This window comes from Dendrobium catenatum, unplaced genomic scaffold (assembly GCF_001605985.2).
Source record: "Dendrobium catenatum unplaced genomic scaffold, ASM160598v2 fragScaff_scaffold_156, whole genome shotgun sequence".
Classification (NCBI taxonomy): domain Eukaryota; kingdom Viridiplantae; phylum Streptophyta; class Magnoliopsida; order Asparagales; family Orchidaceae; genus Dendrobium; species Dendrobium catenatum.
This window is the reverse complement of record NW_021318618.1, coordinates 2187854-2211564: the sequence shown is the minus strand read 5'-3', so window position 1 is coordinate 2211564 and position 23711 is coordinate 2187854. Positions and strand designations below refer to the sequence as shown.

General features: G+C 34.3%; 1 protein-coding gene across 2 annotated transcripts; it reads right to left on the bottom strand.

Annotated features, from left to right (window-relative positions):
- Nucleotides 1-5869: 5869 nt before the first annotated feature.
- On the bottom strand, nucleotides 5870-12953 carry LOC110094074 (calcium uptake protein, mitochondrial). 2 transcript variants are annotated; one of them, XM_028691794.1, is made up of 9 exons: nucleotides 12842-12953; nucleotides 12469-12719; nucleotides 11333-11400; nucleotides 10002-10225; nucleotides 9786-9869; nucleotides 8081-8294; nucleotides 7070-7246; nucleotides 6868-6987; nucleotides 5870-6778 (listed from the first exon to the last, which is right to left on the bottom strand). In XM_028691794.1, the coding sequence occupies exons 2-9, from the start codon at nucleotides 12527-12529 to the stop codon at nucleotides 6602-6604; spliced, it is 1125 nt and encodes a 374-aa protein (XP_028547627.1). In that variant the 5' UTR covers nucleotides 12530-12719; nucleotides 12842-12953; the 3' UTR covers nucleotides 5870-6601. The 2 variants fall into 2 exon arrangements, with proteins under 2 accessions (XP_028547627.1, XP_020674877.1); XM_020819218.2 differs by having other exon boundaries at nucleotides 12469-12945.
- Between the last annotated feature and the right edge of the window lie 10758 nt (nucleotides 12954-23711).

Below are 23711 nucleotides of genomic sequence, written 5' to 3'. Positions count from 1 at the left end.
GCGCCTTGCCTTCGAAGTTGGAGTTAGGGCGCGCGTGAGTCAAGCGACCAGTGGGCTCGGAATAACCACCATATAAATGACTTCGTGAGTTTAGTTTGATGAGTTAGTGAATTAGATTTGAATTAATTTTATTCAAATATAATATAAAATATATTAATATTTATTATTTTAAGGAGAAAGTTGCTAAAAGTATTTAGAAATTACATCCCACTTTATAATATTATGTGATTCTTTATTATTTTTTTACGCATATTTTTATCATTTTATTATAATAATTATTTACATAATAATCTTTTTCTCTCTTTCAGCATATTTTTATTATTTTATTATAATAATTATTTACATAATAATCTTTTTCTCTCTTTCATTATAAACAAGTTGCTCGTGAGCTAGTCCAAACATATAAAATAAAAGACTGAAATTTTGATTAAATGAGAATTTTCTAATGATATTAAAGTGTCCTTCAATATTAAAATCTTAATTTTTGTTAAGGATTTTATTCTTTGCAAGTCATTAAGAATATAGGACCATGAAAATAATTTTGTCTACTTTGTTGAACTGAAATTAGTTTTAATGTTGTACACACATGCATATATGTGTTATTATAAAAATTAAATTAATTTCATTTATGTACACAAATGTGTACAAATTTTAAGGCTAATATTTTTTATATATGCACTTGTGTATATATATTAGTTTGTAGTATAAGGTAAACTATAAAGAGGGAAGTTGAATTGGGTGTCAATTGACATGTAAGGAATTTCTTTCAAAAAGTTTCTTGACTTAGGTCTACTATGTAATAGAAAATTACCCCTCAAACTTAAGGGAAAATTTTATAAGATTGTTGTTAGACTTCCAATGCTTTATAGCGCAAAATGTTGTTCATTAAAAGAGAAACATAAAATTAATTGTTGCTGAGATAAGAATGTTCAAGTGGATGAGTAGCTTTGCTCTTAGAGACACAATATGAAACAACTATATATATGTGAAACAGTGAAAAGGTTGGAGTAGCTCCAATTATAGACAAAACTAGAGAGTCGCCTTAGAGGGTTTGGTCACATAAAATGTCAGCATTCCTATGACATTGTTAGGAGAGTAGATGTATTAGATGTAGTCTATCTTAAGAAAGGTGGATATAGACCTAAAAGGACTTGGTTAGAACATATTAGAAAAGACATTTTTTTATTAGATTAAATGAAAATTCGACTTGACACAATGGAGAAAAAGGATTATGTAGCTGATCCCATGTAGTAGGATAAATGCTTGATGTTGTTATATTTCTCAATTGAATCATTTTTTAGGTAGATCATCATATAAATATGAGGCATATAGATGATAAGTAAATGTATAAGTAAACTAAATCATACAACAATTTGATAAGGTCAATATTTATTTAGTTTACCACTTTACCCACTCTTTGAGTGGCATTCACGTCTAGCCTAACTCAGCATAAGAATTATCACTAAAGTTTGCCACCATAAACTATTCTTCTTAAATCAACTAGTTAGCTAAGAAACCTTATTACACCAACTTTATTCTTGCTAAGAAATAAAGCACATTGCACTTCTACTTTAAAATGAGAAATAATTTATATTTTTCTTTTCCACTAGGTCACAATATTCTTACTTCAAGTTTAGGAACCTACCACTACAAATACAATCCTATAAGTAATAGATGTACTCATTTAAACAAAAAAAATAAGTTGTTAATTTTGTAGGTGACTAAGTAGCTATTACATATAATTATGTTGTATATGATTAAAAAGCACTATAATTGGAAGATATAATGTAAAATGTAATTAAAATCATAATGAGAATAAATAATAACAAAGTTTATTTTTAAGGAACTAAAAAGAGTTTTGAGATAATGATAAACACTTGAAGATTTCTCCATTTCTCTCTAGCACATCTCACAATATTAGCTCACTTCATATAATTATAACATTGGTGATTATCTTATGATAATTAATTAAGTTAATTAACATCTATATGTTATTGTTCATATTTTTGCAACGATTATATGCACCCACACATATTATGTATACATGTGAATAAAGAACACTCTCCTTAAAAAATCTCCTAGCCCATATACCACATCACTTCCACTTAGAAGTCCTTGACACTAAAGTATTATCACCATAATCATGTATTGCTAATCATTGTAGTACTGCATCACATTCAATATTGGCATACTCTGTGAACCTCACAATTGCCATATAATAATTGAACTTCTAGTACCCAAGTTTTTGTTACATAATTAAGATTAATTACTACATTGAGTACCACCATGATGTCACGCATGACTATTATGCATGAATAATCAAAAAAAAAAAAACACACACACACACAACTCCAAGCTATCATTATGCTACTCAATCTCTATAAATATCCAGAGTTGGTTAGTTGGTGGGAGGGTGTTATTGGATAGTTAGTTGAACCCCAAAACAATTAAAATCTCTTTTATTCCTCTCACTTGGAAAAAGAGTGTGAGCTCTTTGCCTTCACAATAGTGAGTTTACTATTTCATGCAACCATGGAACATATCATTGCTTCCCTCTATCTCCGCTCTTTTTTAAAGAACCTAATATAGCTCAATCATAAGAGCAATCATTTCACTTATATCTCTTCATTATTATATTTCGCATCTCATTCTCTCTAGGGCATATTGGCTCTACTTTATCCCACCACCACATGTATCCTATAAGAGTATAGTTAATCTTTTAAGCATAATCATATTTAATATAGATTGTTTTACAAAATCAATCTGAAAACTTATTTTTTTCTCTCTATGTACTCACACTTGGTTTCTCTTATCTACCTTTTCATTCCTTAGCTTTTTAAGTAATCTTCAAAGTTTGTGCTTTTTTTAAGGCTCCTAGCACTTATGAATATTTGATGTGTAATAATCCAAATGTGTGAAATAAAATATTTGAAAAAAAATAAAAGTTTTGAAGTAGAGTCTTGTGGTGCCTAGGGGTGTCAATATTTGACACGACCCGAAAACCCGACTCGAACCCGACCCGAAAATTTCGGGTTAGGGTCAACCCGAACCCGAAACGGGTCGGGTTCGGGTTCAGCATTTCGACCCGTTTCAAAAATCGGGTCAGGTTCAGGTTAACCCTTTGACCCGAAATTGACCCGATTTTGACCCGGCAACACGAGATTGACCCGTTTTTTACCCGAAAAGAGGCGATTGACCCGTTTTTGACCAAAAAATTAGCCATTTTCTTGTTGGAAACGGGTCATTCGGGTCATGTCGGGTTGACCCGGACCCGAAGCGGGTCGGGTTTAGGTCAGGAAAACTGACCCGTTTTTAAAAATCGGGTCGGGTTCGGGTTGACCCGAATAGTGCCGGGTCAGTTTCGGGTTCGACCCGTGACCCGAAATTGACACCCGTATGAATATCTAGCACACAAATAGGAAAGAAATAAAGACACTCGAATTTTTATGTGAAAAATCTTGAAAGGGAAAAAAAACCACGAGTCATGCCTAATTGAAAAAGTTACACTAATATTTGCTTGAGATACAAGAGACTGACTCGTCCTTAGAATTTTGGATGATCAGGTTACAATGATTTACTTCTGGATTGAAGTCCAGATACACACAGGTTGTTGTATTCAGATTCATTTAGAATTCCGGCGTCACTTGAAAATCAGGCAGAGTTTTGGCGTCACTTGAATGTTAGACAGAATTCCGGCGCCGCTTGGGTAGAATTCTGGAGTCGCTTCAGTAGAATTCTGGCATCTAGTAGAATTTCGGTGTCACTGGGGCGTTAGGCGGAATTCCGGCGTCACTCGGGCACCGAGCAGAATTCCGGCGATGGTCGAGGAGGAGTTTCTTCCCTCATATCCTTCTCTTCTTCTTCTTCTTGTTTGGGTCCCCTCTCAAGAGAAATGAGAGGTCTATTTATAAATATTATGGAGTGACATGGCCCGTAAATAGGTGATCATGGGTAAATGAGGAGTGCTTGGATGGATGGCCGATATTGAATTCCTTGATCGTGTAACTTTTGTCAGACATTTGAAGGTCTTAATGATGTCGAAATTCGGCGATCTTGGGCTCGTTAGATTCGTCTCGTCGAGCTGCTCGATTCGACTATAAGCACGTCATGTTTCAAAACTGTTTGGTAACTCATAAAGATATTTTGAAGTAGCATGACCCATAAATAGATGAGAGATCAGGGGTAAATGGGGAGTGGTTGAATGAACGGCCGATATTGAATCCCTTGATCATCTACTATTCGTTAGACATTTGAAGGTCTTAATGATGTCAAAATTCGATGATCTTGGACTCGTTGGATTTGTCTCGTCGAGCTGCTCGATTTGACTGTAAGCACGTCATGTTTCGAATTTGTTTGGTAACTCAAATTGTGGTTTGAACTTTCCAACAATGCTTCAGGTGTTTGATTTGGACTTATTTGGGCTCGGATTGTGTCGAATTTGTTGTCGTTGGGTTTGTATTTCCGAGATGCTCAGTTTGACTGTAAGTTAACTAAAATCGGAGTTCAGGTGATCCCGAATTTAATTTTTAAAGTTTCTGACTTGATTTTGCCTCGAGATTCATGCCCGATCAAGATGCTTTTTTGATAATATATATATATATTATAACATAATGTTCTCTTTTACCTTACATTGATTTTAATTATATGATTTTAATTACTTATTGAGTTATGTACTCAGTGCGTGATTTTAAATATTTTCAACAAAAATATTAGAATCTTATGATATGAGCTTTGCATAGCATGCATAATTCTTGCTGGTATTAATAAGAACTCGATAAGCTCTAGTTAAATAATTAAAATGAAAGATAAATACAATTCTTCCAATATACATCCTAAGACGTGGCATGATGTTTGTTCTCTCTTACTTACCAATTTATCTTCGAAAGTAAACCACATCAATAGTAGGGACCCTTAGAGGATAGTTGTAATCAATTTACTTTCAAGAGGAAGGGTATTGTGTAGTGTTATACGCTCTTGAGATTTGCTTTCATGAATGTCCATATTTGAGTTGGCAAGCTGGCAAAGTGATCCATATAAGGATTAATTACATAAATTGATCAACCCCTAGGTGAAATATATTATCAAACTATGGCACGACTATGTAGGGATTGAACTCAGCTAGAGGCCCTTAATAAATTTCTTTATAAGGAATAACATTTAAGCTTTATTAGATGCATACTAACTTTACAAAGTGTTGAGCTTTATATTTGTTGGCTTGTTGGTGGATTTAAAATAGATTGCATTAGTGATCATCATGTTTTATTTTAGTCGATATAACATTAGTGCTATGTTGAAATCTGAATCAACAATACAATTCGATTAATTTTAATCGACACAATCAGATTCCACACAAAACTATTTTAAAAACAACTTCAAAACAATTTTTAAAAATAAGCATGTCAATTTAAAATTAAAAATAAATGGAAAAACCTCATTTTTTAAATATATTTTTTAAGAACTCGAACCAAATAATCAGTTAACAAAATGCTTAAAATGCCAAAATAGTTGACAGATAAAAAAGAATCACAAAAACTTGGCGTCTCAACGAAGAGAGATTATTCTGTGCGAAGACTGGACGCAGAACCCCGTCCGAAGACCAACCAGAATGCGCCATGTCAGTGGTACCGAGCCGTGGTACCGAGCGAAGCAGTGACATGACACATTCTGATTGATCTCCATATAGCGCTCGGTGTCCGCATAGAATAATTAATCCAAAGATGAACCCAAAATCATCCACAATACGTATCAAATTTGAAGGGTATTATTCGCATTTAATAAGTGTGGTTCAGGATTTCATGGGTAAATTTTCAATAATTTTAGTTCCTCTTCACTTTATAAACGAATATCTACATCAAAATCAAAGCAGCAGTGCAAGAAACCACACTTTTCTTCAAAATATGAGGTCAAGAGCAGGGACGGCTACAAAAACCTAACAGTCATATAAGATACAAAGCCTGATTTCTATACAACCTAACATAACTAGGAAAATATTTTATACACATAGATGAGAGGAGAAACATACCATCAACACTAGAAATTATTCTATGCGGACACCAGACGGTTCAAAGACCAACGAGAAGCACCATGTCACCAAGTACTGAACATTACCGAGCAAAAAAGTGACATGGCGCATTCTGATTAGTCTCTGGACGCCGTCTGGAATCCGCACAGAATAATTTTTCCAGTAGCACAAAGAAATTAAAAAAAAAAACATTTTATATACATGGATGACAGGAGAAGCATAACAACAGCAATTGGTGCCATTGATTCACCTCTCACTTGACATCAGAGCCGTGTATTCTTGCCTACAAATAGCATATCTGGTAAAGAAAGATGAATGTGCTTTGGCTTCTGTACCTCGATGTGTTGTTAAACTCAACGGTCTATTTCCTTCTACCATTATGCTGTCAAGATATGGAGTTGACAAGTAGACTGTCATCACCTTTAGTCCATTTAACATCATGGAAGGTTTAAGCTCGTTTGGGACGGTTTTCTTCCTGCTTCATAAAGTTGTTTTTTAGTACAAAAATTAAAAATTTTATACTAAAAAGCCGCTTTAGAAAGCAGTAAAAAAGTCGTCCCAAACATAGCCTTAATCTGATCAAGGCAACATGAAAGAATGCCTGAAAAGACTGGTTGAGGTAGGTTGCCGGATATCAATTTCTCTTTTCTGCATTACTCTCATGAACTCCTCTGAGCTTAGATGTCCATCGTTGTTCGAATCAAATACATGAAAAACAACATCAACCACATTGTCGCTCAAAGAAACCCCACAAACCTACAATGTTAAAATCAAATAATCACAATTATGAAAAATATAGTAATTTGATTTTTCCCTTGAGAAAGTATCAATAAATGAAATCATACATGAGAAGCGGCTCTGACAAAATCTTCCTTTGCCAAGAAGCCATTAACTTTTCCATAACTGAAGATAGCGAATGACAACAGGTCTAGTCTCTTCCGTAAATCAGCAAAGGCCTTGAATTCCTGGAAGTTTAGACAAGAAGACGGTTTGATGAAGGAATAGTTATGAAGTATATTATGTGAATAGATATTAATCATCTCGGACCTCAAAGGTAATACGCATATCCTTTAGATGTAAGTTGTTATCCAACACATCAACTCTATCAAGAAACTTGTTTATATGATTAATGTCTGCAGAAGCAACCATTGACAAAGCAAAATCCTTTGCAGAAATCGTTCCCTCTAATTTGACATCATAATGGTCAAACTCCAAGCGCAAGATCTGAAAAATTTTGGAAGTAAAGCAATAAATATTATATCACATTTAAAACTAACTAATATTTAGAAGACTATTACATGGTTAAATGTATACAGCATCAGTTAATCTAGGAGTATTGGCATTAAGGCTTCGTTTGGGGCGGCTTTTTTGCCGCTTCTTAAAACAACCTTTTAGTATAAAAATTTAAGTGTTGTAGAGATGAGGATGCTTAGGTTGATGAGTGGCTTTACCCTTAGAGATAGAATACGAATGAGCATATACATGAAAAGGTTGGAGTAGCTCCTGTAAAAGATAAAATTAGAGAGAGTTGCCTTAGATGGTTTGGTCACATTAAACGGAGGCCTTCTGATGACCCGATTAGGAAAGTTGAGGTTTTAGATTTGTCTTATGTTAAGAAAGGTAGAGGTAAACTTAAAAAGACTTGGTAATAAAATTTTAGAATTTTAGACATGATATTTCTTTATTAGATTTAAAAGAAAATTTGACTTTTAACATGACACAATGGAGAAAAAGGATTCATGTAGCCGAACCCGTGTAGTGGGACAAAGGTTTGATGTTGTTGTTGTTGTTGTAGTAAAAAATTGTTTTAAGAAACGGTAAAAAAGCCGCCCCAAATGAGACCTAAGTCCCGCTATGAACCGGCTAAACACAAATAAAATCTATTTAGGTTCTTAGCATTCTTGTACGGGCTTTTGGCAACGAGCAGCAACCAAGAACAAAATATGTAACTCGTCCAAATGATACTTTGAGACGACACCGACATTAAAATAAAAGACAAGATTGATGAAGTACTCAAACCTAAGTTTGAACGCCAAAAGAAATAGGAGTTATTTATACCTCATCGTGTAAATCCCTCAAGAATTGAACGAACTTGTCATGTTGGAGACGCTCATTTCCGTCCTTACCAAAGAAATACTCGACTAAGCCTGCATTTTCCACAGAGCCTCGAATTTTAAGACCAATACGCAGTCCATTTCTATGGCATGCCCCCTGTCTATTAAAGGAACGCATCAATGCCATCACTTTTTTAAACTCATCCCTTTCAATAGCTCTGCAAAAGGATCAACCAATTGATAATCATGATGCAAGGATAAAACTTTATAGAGAAATTTTGTATTTGGTAATAAAAAATTATGAACAAGATTACTCACTAAGTGAGGGTATTAATCTGCACTTGCACAAGAACGTTTTAACTGCATGTGAATTTTCCCAGTAAATAACAAAACGGCACACACACCAAGTAAAAAGGGAAAGTTTACAATTTACTAAGGCTTTGTTTGGGACGGCTTTTTTGTTGCTTCTTAAAACAACTTACTAGTACAAAAATTTAATTATTGAACTAGAAAGCTGCTTTAAGAAGCAGCAAGAAAGCCGTCCCAAACGAAGCCTAATGAAGCCTAACAAGCATATAAAAATTGCAAGCGTAAATTATAAAGACAGATGCAAGTAATGGAAGCACATGAATTCAGACAAATTGTAACGAAACCAACACCAAATTGAAATAGGTACTTTTAAGCATGAGGAAAGAGTGAATATAAGTAGTTAATACTGCAGAAAGGAAAAAGTCGAGAAATGCTGTATGGCTGCTTCTAATAAACTGCATAAAACATTTTTCTTTACTGAACTCACTGTTTTAAAGCTTAGCATAAAATACTTTACAAGTAATATATGAAACCCTTCTTTCCTTCACATGTTTCATGATTACACATGAAACAACCCATTTCCTTCTCCTGTAGGGTAAGAAAATTATATTACAAGATACTTTACAATCAGGTGAAGATCGAGTCCTTTCATGTGAAGTTCATAAGTTGAAGAGTTATGGGCCTTATGGCCAATCAAAACTCAAACAAACACTGCGCCATCATCATATTTCAAATATTAATCATTTTGTATCCTATCTTGGTTAGCCTTCCCAACAGAAACAATGGAATGAACAAGTTGAGACTCTTAAGAGAATCATTACTTTCAACTTTCAGATTTCTCATCCTGTTAGAAGAATTTGACTAAACTAGATGGGTAATCATCAATCGAACAATATAAGAAGGAAAACAAAAATCATCTACCAATTCCCCCTTATGATACAATATCAAACAACATAGAAGTAGGGTTCAATAAAATAAGCTCATGCAATGCGATTCCCAATCAAAGTGTGGCCTTTAAAGGGTAGATATATGCAGCCTTACAACTAAACTACAAAGTTGTTTGCATGAATCCAACCCGTGGCCTCCAATTGTACAATGAACTCAACCCAACCATGACTCTAGACCTACCTAGTAAAAAACTAGCAAATTGGTGATTACAAAAAGATCCCATTTAGAATGTTCTCTCCAAAATTACTAATAAACTTGCAAATGGGGATAGGAAATCAAATCAATGGTACCCAAGAAGGTATCAATTTTCATAACACAATCAGGTAAGAATATGCAGGTTCTCAGAAATAAGAGACTTGAACTCGTAAAAGTTAAGGCCACCAAAAGTTTCAGCCAGAAAAAAAAAGTAACATTTACCATTGGATTTGAGATTAGAATGTAAAAAAACCTACCCATTATTGTCAAGATCAAACATTTTGAAAGCCACACTGAAGCTTGAATCTGGGATGCTGAGCAATGTAACAAAAAAGATGTACCTATCATGAATAAACAAAGATCACAATAATGAGGCAAAGTTGTCATTTCTATGAAGCTCAGGATTTTATAGAGAAATGAAATGGAGTGTGTAATATCAGAATCAGCTTAACAAGATGATAACTTTATCTTACTCTGGAAAGGAAATTAATCCATCATTGTTAGTGTCAAAGAGCAGAAAAAGTGGGGATGAAGCAAAATGTAATGCACCAGGTTCCCGCTCCCCTCTAAGACATCCTTCTTTAACAATACTAGACTCAGATGAGGGAAAGACTGGAACCACCGCTCTCATCAAATCTGCTGGAGACATGAATACCTCACCTTCTGGGCTCCGGATGGATGCAAAGTACTCAAAAATCTGGAGACAATAATAAGTTTAATTGCTCTTCCAAGCACAAATAAATTTAATCATACAAACAAAATAAATACTTTCTTAAAGTAACAATATGCTAAGTTTCCTGCAGCAAGAAAAAGAAACAAGCTAAAAAAACACCACACCGTAACAAAAAAGCAAAAAGCAACAGCAATAAATGAAAATTGGAAGGAATAGTGGCATAATTTATTCTTGACAAAAAATTTCATGTGGAAATCAAACTGTTGAAGTGCAGGATTCTCTGCAGCATTCAACATTACTATCAGTTTTTTTTTTATATCCTATTTCCTGTTGGGATATGTTCCTATTGAATAACTGAAAGTCAGAAGCAACCTTACCAGCCGACCACTTAAGAAAGGAAATCATGCACCTTTCTTTTCAATTAGTGAAATATAAGAAACATTATATAACACAATGAGAATATGGTATTTGATTTAGTATAATATCTTTAGATTGTCAAAGTTCTCTATAAAGATTTGACTTAGAATTTTGTTAATCAACACTGATGTGTTCATTTCTTTAAAAAATAGGGAAGCACGTGATTCTTAGATTCACATTTAAACAATATTTTGTTACTTATTTTTTGCAGTATTTCCTTATATAACACATGAATACATTAACCAACATGTATTATCCTTTAAAAAGGATTTCCCATTCACTTTATTAATGGAAATCACTGACATTCAAGAAATATACTCTCATACGAAAAAAGAAAAGAATGCTCTATTAATCAAAATAGACATGAACAATAAAATGGAAGTGTTTGATAGATAGATTGATAGAGAGAGGAGAAAGGGGGGGGGTGGGGGGGGGCAAGGTTGGGGTATATATATATATGTAGATAACCAGTGGGGAGGGTTGGGGTATATATATATATATGTAGATAATCAGACATATAGAGAGGAGAGAGTGACACAGAGATGAACTTTAACAGTCAAGGTTACAGATTTTGCATGCGATATCCAGGTTCATTCAAAGTATTAGATAATTGATGTTCATAGGTAAACCATCCATTCAACAGATTTCCTCAAAGTTTGGTCGCAATAGTTTTTAAGAAAGACCAAAGTCCTCCAAATAGCAAGTGTTAAATACCTTCTCAGGTGGACTTTGTAGCCTCAACCGTTTTTCATATTTAAAGAACACCCTTCTTCGAAATGAACCTGAAAACAAAAGAGAGATAAATTTTGACTACAGTTCCTGGGGACCAAAGCATTTACTTCAGAAGTACAAAAAAGAAAGGAGAGAGCTCCAGATTAACTATCTAATCTATCTCTATCAGCTACAACTCTATAATGATGCTTGCCATTATTTTATACCTATTTCTAATTTACCCTTCCCATGATTCTTATAATAAATAAAATTTCACAAATGCTTACGAACAAAAAAGTTGGCAAAACATATTCTATTTTTCATTAACTCGTGATTCCACCAAAACCAGCAATTTTATTCTCCTAAGCAATATTTGGAAATAGTTCTTGCAGATAATATCACAGTGTGCAATGCAATAGAATGCTGTTCAACTCCGAGATCATTGGCCACAAAGCTGATGTTTTTCAGCTTATGCAAATTCCAATATGAGGTTCAATTTAATGTCATGCAACAGTCCCATACAGCATGCAATGCCTTAAAACATTTAATTCAAATAACATAATTCTCTATTTTCTTGTAAAATTTTCACAATGTGCAATCCAACTTCTTTAGTATGTATTAAGAAATTATAATTCTAAAAAAACTGATCCTTTTCAATTAACTAACAAATTCCAAGAGAGATACATATTGTTCAGCCAAAAACAACATTGAAGTATGACCTAACACAAAAAATGAAATTGTATTTGCAGAACCCTGCATTCCGTTGGTCTTTCCTTATAGAGCTTAACTGCAACAACAAAAACATTGTGATTTTTTGTGCAACGTGTAGCTTCAAGAGTGCATACATGTTGTTGAGGCCTTCAGCCTCCTTTTATTTCCTTCCAATCAAGTTCATTATGCAAACAGAGACTAATAAGGCTACAAATAAACGCCAAAGTAAAATACTACTACTAATTCAAGAGGACTATAGAATCACCGGCATATCCAAAGAAGGAATTAGTTTACCACTGCGTTATAATTTCAATCGAATGAAGAGAATGACGCATATATTCTAATAGTGGAGGACTGCCGATTCATCACAGAATCAACGATCTAACCTATATCAAGAATTCAAGAAAAAAGAAATACGGAATACACACCTCCAAGTAGAAATCTAGGCTTTTTCTCTGCGGCCGCTGCTTCACTACATCCAGTTAACATTGGATCTGAAGAATTAGCAAACGGGTTATCCGCCAAATCAGGGAGAAGCCAAAGTCCCAAGCCCGATCCTCCCACGGCGAAGATACCGACGGCCGCCTTCGCCAACGTGGCAAGGCCAACGCCTGATTGAGCCGGATCTCCCTCGCCAGCAGCAACTCCGGACACTCCTGAAAGCTGCCGGAATCCCAATCTGCCAAGTGACCGCAACAAGCGGGTGGATCGGAGAGCCATCGCAGTCGCCTTAGATTCTTAATCAAGAGAGAGAGAGAGAGAGGGAGTTGGTTGTATATATAGATACAAGGTCGTCGGTACCTCCCTCAGGGTTGGTTCCTAGCTTTCCCGCGAAGTGGTGGGCGCCGAAATGGGCCAAGGCCGGCAGTCCACCGTTTCGCTACCCACTTTCCAGTTTCCAGCTCGCCAACGTGGAGTTTGGGTCACTTATGGATGACTATTATATTTGTATTCCTACACAAATCATTATAATTTTTTTGAATTTTATACATATATATTAATGCAAAAGTGAATTATAATTGATGGCATGCTTAGTTATTTTTTTATTGCACTTTATTAGAACCATAATTACAGAAATATTAATTTAGTTAAGATCTGTTTATTACACCGGGTACAATATGTAAATAAGCAAATGTCATTGCTTTGGCAAATAATCCGGTCTTTCATGCTCGTACAAAACACATTGAAATTGATACCACATACAAAATAACCACATATCCATTCTACCGATCAGTACCACAAACCAAGTTGCGGACATATTCACCAAAGCTCTCTCAACTCCGCGGTTTCACAAACATCGTCACAAACTGACAGTCATACAGGACCCATCAATTTGCGGGGGAGTATTAGAACCAGAATTACATAAATATTAATTTAGTTAAGATTTGTGTATTACACCGGGTACAATATGTAAATAAGCAAATGTCTTTTCTTTAGCATGTCCGTACATACCTAGCCTATATAAAGCAACCTACAGCTGCGGTACAAGATATAGAAATTAATACAATTCTCTTTACTCTCTATGTTTGTTACTTTACTTTCTTGATCCTTTGGTTTCTTCACACTTCTTAAATTTTATAGATACGATTTCATACATTTTATGAGCTATTTTAGATTACAAATGAATTTATTATATATTTTTAGATTAGTATTCATATTAATATAATTTATTTGTTAACTCACTTATGTTTGGTGTTTGTGAAGAATAAATTTATGAGTGTTGGTCAATATCAAAGAGATTATCAAAATTTAATTGGAAAAGAGTGGCTTACAATGTAAAGTGCAAGTTATAACAAAAGTCCAAGAACTCATTCACACCTCATTTAAGTAGAGAGGCCCTCATAACTTGAACACAATAAAAAAAAAAAAAAAGAATGCACAAAATATGTTATAATGGGTTAACCATTCTTCACAAAGTCTTCCTAGTGTTTGAGAGCAAAGGAAAATAAGATTATAAGATATTGCAATGTCTAAATCCTACATAATATCTTTCTAATGAAAATAAACTTATAAAGTTTACAATCTTATTGCATGCAATTCAAGTTTAGGATTCTGAATTTATATGACGTTTTCAATAGAGTGGATGATCAAATTTGCAATATCAAAATCAATGTGATTAAGGTGTTATGTTAATGATCATATTTTCCAATGCTTTACTTTAGTAATAACATTATGTGAAAGGACATGATGAATAACATGCACATTCTTCACAAAGGCAATTAACTAAAGATGAGTGATTCAGTAAGAACAAATTTTGTAAAAATTCATTCACAATTGTCCAATCAAAAGATGGATTGGATAAAATAACGTGTAGACTAAACCCTCTATCAGAGATATGCAAGAAATAATATCTGTCTTCATTAATTATTCCTACTTTGGGTATTGCATTTATAGGAAAAAGAAGGATGGTGTTGTTGATGTTGAAGCATATATTCACAAATTAAAGAATAAATGCAAAAATTTAGAAAGAAATAGATAAGCAAGTGATATGAGAAATTGAAGGGACATGCTAGCAAATAAATCATAGATGAAATAGGAAAAGTGTTCTTAAAAGTACAATTTGGAGTTAGTAATGAAAAACCTTTGACAAATATCATTTTTTTTAACTAGAACAAAAAATTTCATTAAGATAGAAAGATACAACACAAGACCATAAGAATGGCCACATCAATAGAATTACAAAATGCTAAATAAAGAAATGTAGTAGCAAGGCAAATTGAGAGTCGGAAAGACAAAATCGGAAGAATAAAATAGCACAACCCAAATCATCCAAAAGAAGAAATCATTTCTTCTTGGAATTCTATTTGTGTTGCCTAACAAAATTATCGAGCGAGCCTGTATTCAAGGTGTTATCAACAAAGTCCTCCCCACTATCAATAGCCATGTCATCATGTAGCTAATCACATTGCCACTTAACATCTCTAGCAACATGGGATAACATATTAGCATTATAAATGATAGAAATAAGCACATCCACTAGAGGCAACACACTACCTTCATCCCCAACAACAGCCAAAGTTTCCTCACTACAATCAACAGACAATTCCTCACCATCACCAACAATCGGACTATCACTAAGATTAATACAACAATTACTATCAGATACAGCCACAAGGACAGGAGCCACATTAGGGGAAACAACCCCATTCATCGAACGAATAGCATCAGCAGGCGCATGGGCAGTAGGGGAGAGAGCAGGGTAAGACACTTGCCTAGCATCGCACACCCACAGTAGAACCATTAATAGCATGGATAGGGGAATCCAGCATAGCAACAGTCTCCACCAAAAGAATAAGAGAGCCACTCAAACAAATCCCAGCAACAGAAATAGGGACAACCAGAGATTGAAATTGGCAAGACGAAATTAATTCAACTCATACATCACCAATAACGAGCAAATCAACAGGAGACACAGGCACAAAACTGTCTGGTAAAATAATAGGAGACATATCAACAAGAGTAGGAGTAGGAAGGATAAGAGTCGTATCCCCTAAATCCCCAACATCCCCATCGCCAACATGAATGTCATTATCATCAAAAACCCAAAAATTCGTTTTAGACAAAGGAGCAGCAGACAACCTAGCATCAAGAGTAGGCTGACAATCACCAAAAGAATGATCAAGACGCTTACATTTGGGACAAAAGAGAGGAAAATCCACCATAGTAACTGTTAGCAACCTGTCCACGTGTCATCCCATGGTTGGGTCTCTAATGTACCGTTAGAGTAGGTCGTACAATTCTTGTATTCATTTGTCTATATATTACCCAATGGTCTGTAATTAAAAGAATAATAGAAAATACTTTCTTTACTGTTACTTTTCCTTTCTCTGCCTCCTGCTCCGTTTCCAGAGGAGAAGAAGAAATCCTTCTTCTTCCCTGTTCCGTCTCTTTCCCTCTCTACAGTAACTTCCTGGAAATGCCATAGTTTCTCAGGTCCTATCCAAATCTTGTCCAAAAATTTCTTCGTAATATCAATTTCCACCAGCACACGGGCGACAGACATGCGAGACCCCAACGCAGTGGCATTATCCACCTTCAGCGGGTTACCAAAGAGAAGCCCCAATCCATGCAATATACGAGGAGAGAAAAAATGGGGACACATATTAGTGAATGAGATCTAGATCAGGACAATGGGAGAGTCATCCCCAATGTCACCAGAACGAGACCATTTAGACAACTTAATGAAGCAATTGAAAACTAGATAAGACCTATGACAAAACACCCTACTATAGTCAAGATCATTCTCCAGCTTAATGAGAACATGAGATGAATCCAACACGGTCATAGAGAAAGCTCCATTTCTATGAAGATTTAAAAAAAAAAATTTGAATCAACGCAAGCGGAGGTTGCCGCGAAGGGAAGAAGCCAACAAGCGAAAACTTAAATGGTTCAGCAAGAGCAAAAAATTCTTCTTCTGAAACCAAAAGAGTAGGAACGCCACGGAAAGAAGAGCGTATAAGATCAGGAAATCTACCAGGAGATGAACCCTCTAAAGCTTCCAAAAATGAACAGGACCTAGCCAATCCATCTAGAAAACCAGGATCGGAAGAACGACAAACCGCCATACCGACAAAATAACAAAGAAAACAAAAGGGATAAAAAGAATTCTCTCGGCATGCGGAGGAAGAAGCCATGCACCACCGAAAGAGAGCGGTTAGGGCAAAGCCCTAGCCCAGCACAGAGAACGCCAGGAATTTGACAGCACCTTATTGCTGGAGAAAAGCTGAGTACGACAACACGCGAACCACGCCAGCCTGAGACCGGCGTCACGGCCAGTCTCCCTCTCTAGATCGCTCAGGCCCTCCCACTCCCGCGAGGCGGAGCTTGAGACCGCGTCAGCAAGGGCTGTCGGACTCCCTCTCTGGATCGCGCAGGCCCCCTCTCCCGAGAGGCGGAGCTAGCTAGGGCGACGGCGCGACTTCGATCCCACAACGGTGCAACTTGAAGATGTTGAGGCTTATTTGCTGACCTTTAACAAATATTATAAGTTTCTTAATTCATCTTCCACTATCTTGAGTATCAACCTACATCATGGAATTGATGAGGATCAAATTTTTTGTGCTTATTTGCTTGTCGTAGGAAAAAACTCTCGAAAGTACTCTTAAAAATACAAGGAATCAAGGAGTTTGGAATGAAGGAATTGTTAGTGGATTTTTTTGGTATTAGGGTAGTTTTTATAGGCCTAATCCCTCATAAACTCCAAGAAATTGGATCAAAATCCTTTAATAATTGCTTTTAAATAGCTATCTAGCTATTAAATTTGACTAAAATTCAAATTGGAAGAGTTTGAATGGGTCAAATTCAATTAGTCAATTACAAGAAAGCTCTTATTGTTTGAAAAAGAAAATTCAGATCAAAATTTCTTATTCTAGGTTTCGCTTGGATTAATTAATAATTTTTTATGAATATTTAGTTTATTGTTTAAAAAAGTGATATGAAGCTTTTGGTAGAAAAATGATGGATTTTAAGGGATATGGTGAAAGGAATATGCCAAAATTAGTTTTAAAATATGAAAATTCACTAATTTTTCACATCCTCTTATGTACTTTTTTAATTTCTTTTTTTATTTTTAAGAAAGAAGTTGAATGTTTTGTTCATTAGTGCCTCTTCATCCACACTTGATGATTTTCATTGACTATCAAATTCTTGAATATTTATAGGATGAATTGATTTCCTTTCTTTTTCTTTTTGTTATTCTCAAAGCTTTTTGTATCTTTTGGTCATAAACAATAAATACCCTTTAAAACCTTACAACTCTTAAATAAAATTTTGGATGTGACTCTCAACTTTTTCAAACCTAAGGGTCTTTTGAGCAAATTATTGTGTCCGGTGTCCGGATTCGTCCAAACACAAATTAAAACACGCCACGTCACTCAAAAATATCGGGACCAGTGCATCCGGGTGAGGTGACGTCTCTGGATTGGATGTCCGCATGTCAGGTGATCGGACTCAATAATTTGCCGGTCTTTTGAGATAGTTTTACATTATTTTGATTTTCAAACATCAACTAATTGTTTTTTGTAACCCAAATAACCAAGTTATTTTCCTCACTGCAACCATCCCAAAAATATCCTAAATTTACAATTTAGTTTAATTATTATTTGTATAACTAAACATTAATGATAAGTAACTAGTTCAAAAATAAAATAAATAAAATAATAATTATTATCTCTATAGCTAAACTTTAATGATAAGGTACTAGTTCAAAAATAAAATCAATAAAATATTAAGAAAATGCCGTATTAATGTCATTATGATTTTTCGCATATCATAATACGCTAAAAAAAGGATATATATTTTTTATATAAGTTTGAGAAAGTAGTTAGATGTTATTTTCTAAGCGAAATAAGTTAATAATGTGGCTTTTGACTTTAGTTCAATCTGATCTAATGATCACTTTCAGTAATTATTTTAACCATAATATATAAACTTTAAGTTTAATTTGAAGATTGGCATATTTATGCTTATTCTGCCGACATAAAAATCACATCCATTATATATTTTCTCTCTGACCATTCAATTTGGTATCTTCATCTTCTTTTGGGGGTTAGGGGATGAATAAGACTTTTTATTATATTTGATCATATATGAATCTTGATGCACACTTGTATTCGAAGCTTCCAAAATAAAATTCAGGACCATGCAAATTATTCGGCTTGACAAGATGAGCCCAAAGACGAAAATATAATCAGATCCAACTCAAAATAATCCATATCAACAACTTGAAGCATTGTTAAAAATTTTGAATATGAATTGGAGAATCAAATGATCTCCAAATTAATATGTTAAATCAAATGTCTCAACGAGACAGATCATACAAGCCTAACATTTGCATCATTTCAATAATATTAAGGCACTTAAATGATGAACATAGTCTTAATGATCAAGTGAATTAATGCATACCATCTGATAGAGTGTTGTGAATTTACTCTACTCATTTCATATAAAATGACATATGATGGAGTGTTCCGACTTGTGATATGTGATATATGATTAATTCTTATTTACATGACCGATATGAATGAAACTAATTCCTATTTGGTCTAAAGGGCATACAAACCTGATGCAGAAAAAAAACAAGTAGACATATATCTTTCCTTGCTTATAACATGATTTGCATATATACTAGGATTTCATGTAATGTAATAGAGGTCCGGGTTGACAAAGCTGAGCCGTTTGTAAAAACGGGTCGGATTCGGGTTGACCCGTTTAGAGTCGGGTCAACTTGGGTTCGACCCGTCGACCCGAATTGACACCCCTACTGACCATTCAATTTGGTCTCTTAATCTTCTTTTGGGGGCTAGGGGGATGAATAACACATTTTATTATATTTGATCATATACGAATCTTGATGCACACTTGTATTGGAAGCTTTCAAAATAAAGTTCAGGACCATGCAAACTATTCGGCTTGACACCCAAAGATTAAAAAATAATCAGATCCAACTCAAAATAATCCATATCAACAACTTGAAGCATTGTTAAAAAATTGAATATAAATTGGAGAACCAAATGATCTCCAAATTAATATGTTAAATCAAATGTCTCAACGAGACAGATCATACAAGCCTAACATTGCATCATTTCAATAATATTAAGGCACTTAAATGATGAACAGAGCCTTAATGATCAAGTGAATTAATGCATACCATCTGATAGAGTGTTGTGAATTTGCTCTACTCATTTCATATAAAATGACATTTGATGCAGTGTTCCGACTTGTGATATGCGATATATGATTAATTCTTATTTACATGACCGATATGAATGAAACTAATTCCTATTTGGTCTAAAGGGCATACAAACTTGATGCAGAAAAAATACCACTAGTAGAAATATATCTTTCCTTGCTTATAACATGATTTGCTTACATACTAGGATTTCATGTAATGTAATAGGGCATGACATGCATGAATGATAATACATGATATGAATATGATACAATACGTGCTTGATACACGCATATGCTGAGTTTGATAAGATTAATATGATGACACATGATGCATATGAAATACATGATATGCATGATATATTACATTTGATATAGAACATGATTATACATGTATTAAGACTATGCGACATGTGTAAAATAGATGTATAATATTTATTTGATATGACATGTATACTGATATAAATTAGATGCTATAGAGATAAAAATAAAGTATAAATTATATACATGCATACATTCATGCATTTATTGTGTTGTAATTGAATTGGTATAGCCTATAGGAATGACGAAATATGTTGATTTTCTTATATGACTACTAATTACTAATTTTAAGTTACATTACCTTGTATTAATTTTCATTACTCGTAAGAAATGACACTTTTCATATTGATGGTTACATGTTTATACTAATATGGACTGAGTGATTTTATTCATGTTGTTTCTATTATGTTGTATTGATTGTAGTTGTATGTTTTGGTAAACTACCTAGCTGTTAGCTCCCTCTATAGTTTTTACATATTTTTCAAAAAGGGATCGGACCCAATAGAGTGAGGCTGGTCCGAATTTTTATATTTAGTTTTGTTGTTTTTGTATTTTAGTTTTATTCTTTTATAACCAAAAGTGTTTAATGATATATTGATATTGTAGATTGAACTCGCGATTATTGTACATGAATTTTTGGAAATGAATATAAAATTGTAAATTGATGTATATGATTTATAGTTTCTTTCATTGGACTTATTTATACTAGTGAATTATTAGAGGCTCCAATAGATAAAATAGAAGATAAAAAAAATATAATTATTCCAACTTGTATCTTGAGGTGTCATAATTAGTCCTTCAGCACCTAACTATTATCGTTAGACCACTGCGCAACCATCATCATTGGACGGTTGGACCTTCGCTGCCCGATGACCACCACCAAATCGATTATCACAGTGGGACCACCACCTGATGATCTATGTTAGACCTTCGCTGCCTTAGTCGCCATAGGTAGAACGTTCTCACCTAACCACATCAATTAAACCACCACTATATATTGTTGGACCACCGATGTTAGACTGTCATTGTTTGACCACCAAAGTTGGACATCGCCAAGTGATCAATTCTATTTGATCGTTCCGAGTCCGCCACAATTGTTCGTATGCCTTTCTTTTCATTCCAACACTGTAATATTTTCTACTAGCTCCTTATGCTCCTGTAATTTTATTGTCTTCAAATTAAGGGATGTGCAAATATTGGTAATCGATGCTCACATAATATAATCATTTCAACTCGTCAGAATCCCGTAATTTTTCTCCTTTACATGTTTTCCACGTAAAAACTCTGGCATCAACAATGCTCTTTTTATTTATCTGTTTGTGTTGGATTCTCATGCAAAACTAGGACGTAAAACTCTCATACTCTACTAACACAAATTTTTTAGCCCGCAACACTTATTATACTCACTTTCTAAATTCTTTCAAATTATTAGTTTGACTAAAATGTTCAAGTATAGCTAATTATGTAAGTATCTATGCCTTCAAAATTGATTTAAACTTAGTTCCTCTATAAATTAATTAGGCAATCCTGACAATCACTAATTGTTGAACAACATCAAACCAACTTTTCTCATCAGGAAAAGCGATATTTCTCAATAAATCATCACAAAAAAAAAAGTACAAAGAAAAAAAAGATCAATTAGAATTTAATTAACTAAAATGTTTTTCGTTTTAAAAGTAATTACTTATTTATTTTTTAAAATGGTTTTAAATATGAATTTTTTTGGGAAACAAATATGAATTTCTCACTGTGTCAATTGAAGCTTGATTGAAAAGGGATGTGCGCAAGTGGATGAATTCATGTTTATCGTATTGCAGCACACTGGCACATAGCTACCTACATCACTCTGCTTGTGCTGCATGGCTTGGAGCATGAAGTCGATAAGGTTACTATCCTACTCGACTCGACTCATTTATTCACTTAATCCCGATTGATATTCAAGAAAGATGATATGGTTTAAAAGGCAATGGTGGTATATATAATATATTCTAAGGATCAGACCAGCGAGATTTTTGGCGATAGTTTGATGTAAGAGCCATCGGTTTCAAGTAAAGGTCCAAGTTCGCTCTCCTCCTTTAGGTGGAGAACGAGAATCTATTTACAAGTTTTAAGAGAGACATTCTTAATAAATATACATAAAATCCAAAACACTATATCAGACATCTTGTATTGACCCCACTTATTAAAGATCATTATTTTAACATTTAAGTACTTTAAGGACGTAAGATTAGGTGATCTTTAGGTTATTGGATTTCTCTTATTGAGAAACTAGACTAGATTATAAGTAGGGGTGTCAAATTTTGACAAGACATAAATTGGAAAAATCTGGGTTCGAGTCAACTCGTTTCGCAAATGAGTCGGGTTTAACAAATCAACTCGTTTGAAAAAACGGGTCGGGTCCGGGTTGACCCGAAAACCCGACATTGACCCAGACCGACCCCGGAACTCGCGTCGTTGTCTCGTTCGTCAAACATCATCGTCTCTTGTCCGTTAGCATCGTCGTGGATTGGACGTAGTGACGGGAGCTCGCGTGGCGTGAGGTAGGGCTTTGAACGGGTAGCTAAAAGCCTTTTTCGCCTCCTTCGACGATGTTCCTTCGGAAGTTGCGACAATTCGCCGTCCTATTGGATCAGAAGTAAGCAAGTAGCAATGGGAGCTCGCTATCTTCCTCCCATTCTCACGCTTCTTCCTCCCATTCACGCACTTAGTAAGCAAGTAACCATGAGCACCCCTTAGGATACCCTCCTTGCATTCATTAGGCTTAAGCCATCTAAACTTAAAATAAAGATATCTAAACTTCGGGTAAGGTTTCCTAAGACCTTTGCCTAGCTCTCCTAGGCATCCTAACCCACTTGGGCTACCCCAAGTGGGCCAAAATAGCTAACTTGAGCCAACTCAAAACTTTCAAATTCAATCCAAACTAATATAAACTCAATTAGATCAACCCATAGCTTCCTCAGGACTGCTTGAACCCTTCAGAATTCTTGCTCAAAGAATCTCAAAAGTGTTGTCGTTATAGGGCGAGAGAAAAGAGAGAAAATCACAAGCGTACATCATATTTAAATAAAATAGATGGTTGTGATTGGGTCGTACACATATTCATACTTTGATGGGTTTAATTAGAGTTGTCTGATCCAAGATTGAACTATTATTTATATAATTTATTTTATTATTTGAAAATGAAGAAAATTTTTTACAATTAATGAATTTAAAATTTCCAAAGCTTTAAATTTATGGAGCTAGATGATTTAATGAACCATTTAATTTAAATTAGTAAAGGATTTTAAATAAAATGAAAGACTAAAATTAAAATTATCAGAATAGATTAAATAAGATGAAAGGCTTAAGATTTAGTATGAGAAGAATCACAAGTCACTTTTATAATGTAATTATAAATTGCTTGAATGAAAGGTAGAAGAAATTACAAAAATTAAATAAGAAACAAAAAAACTAAATGAAGAAATAACAAAACTATTGGAAATAAAATTTTATGCCAAATAGTTTTATTATTTAAAACTTATCTCATGAATATATGTAGGCTTTATGGAGATTTCTTGATAAAATGTAACAATACTTGACGAGTTAAGATAAAATTATTCAAGAATTAATTACTAGACTTTTTTCTTACCGTTGCTTGAAATAGTTTTCTAGTATAAAAAAATTAAAAAACAACTTTAAAAAG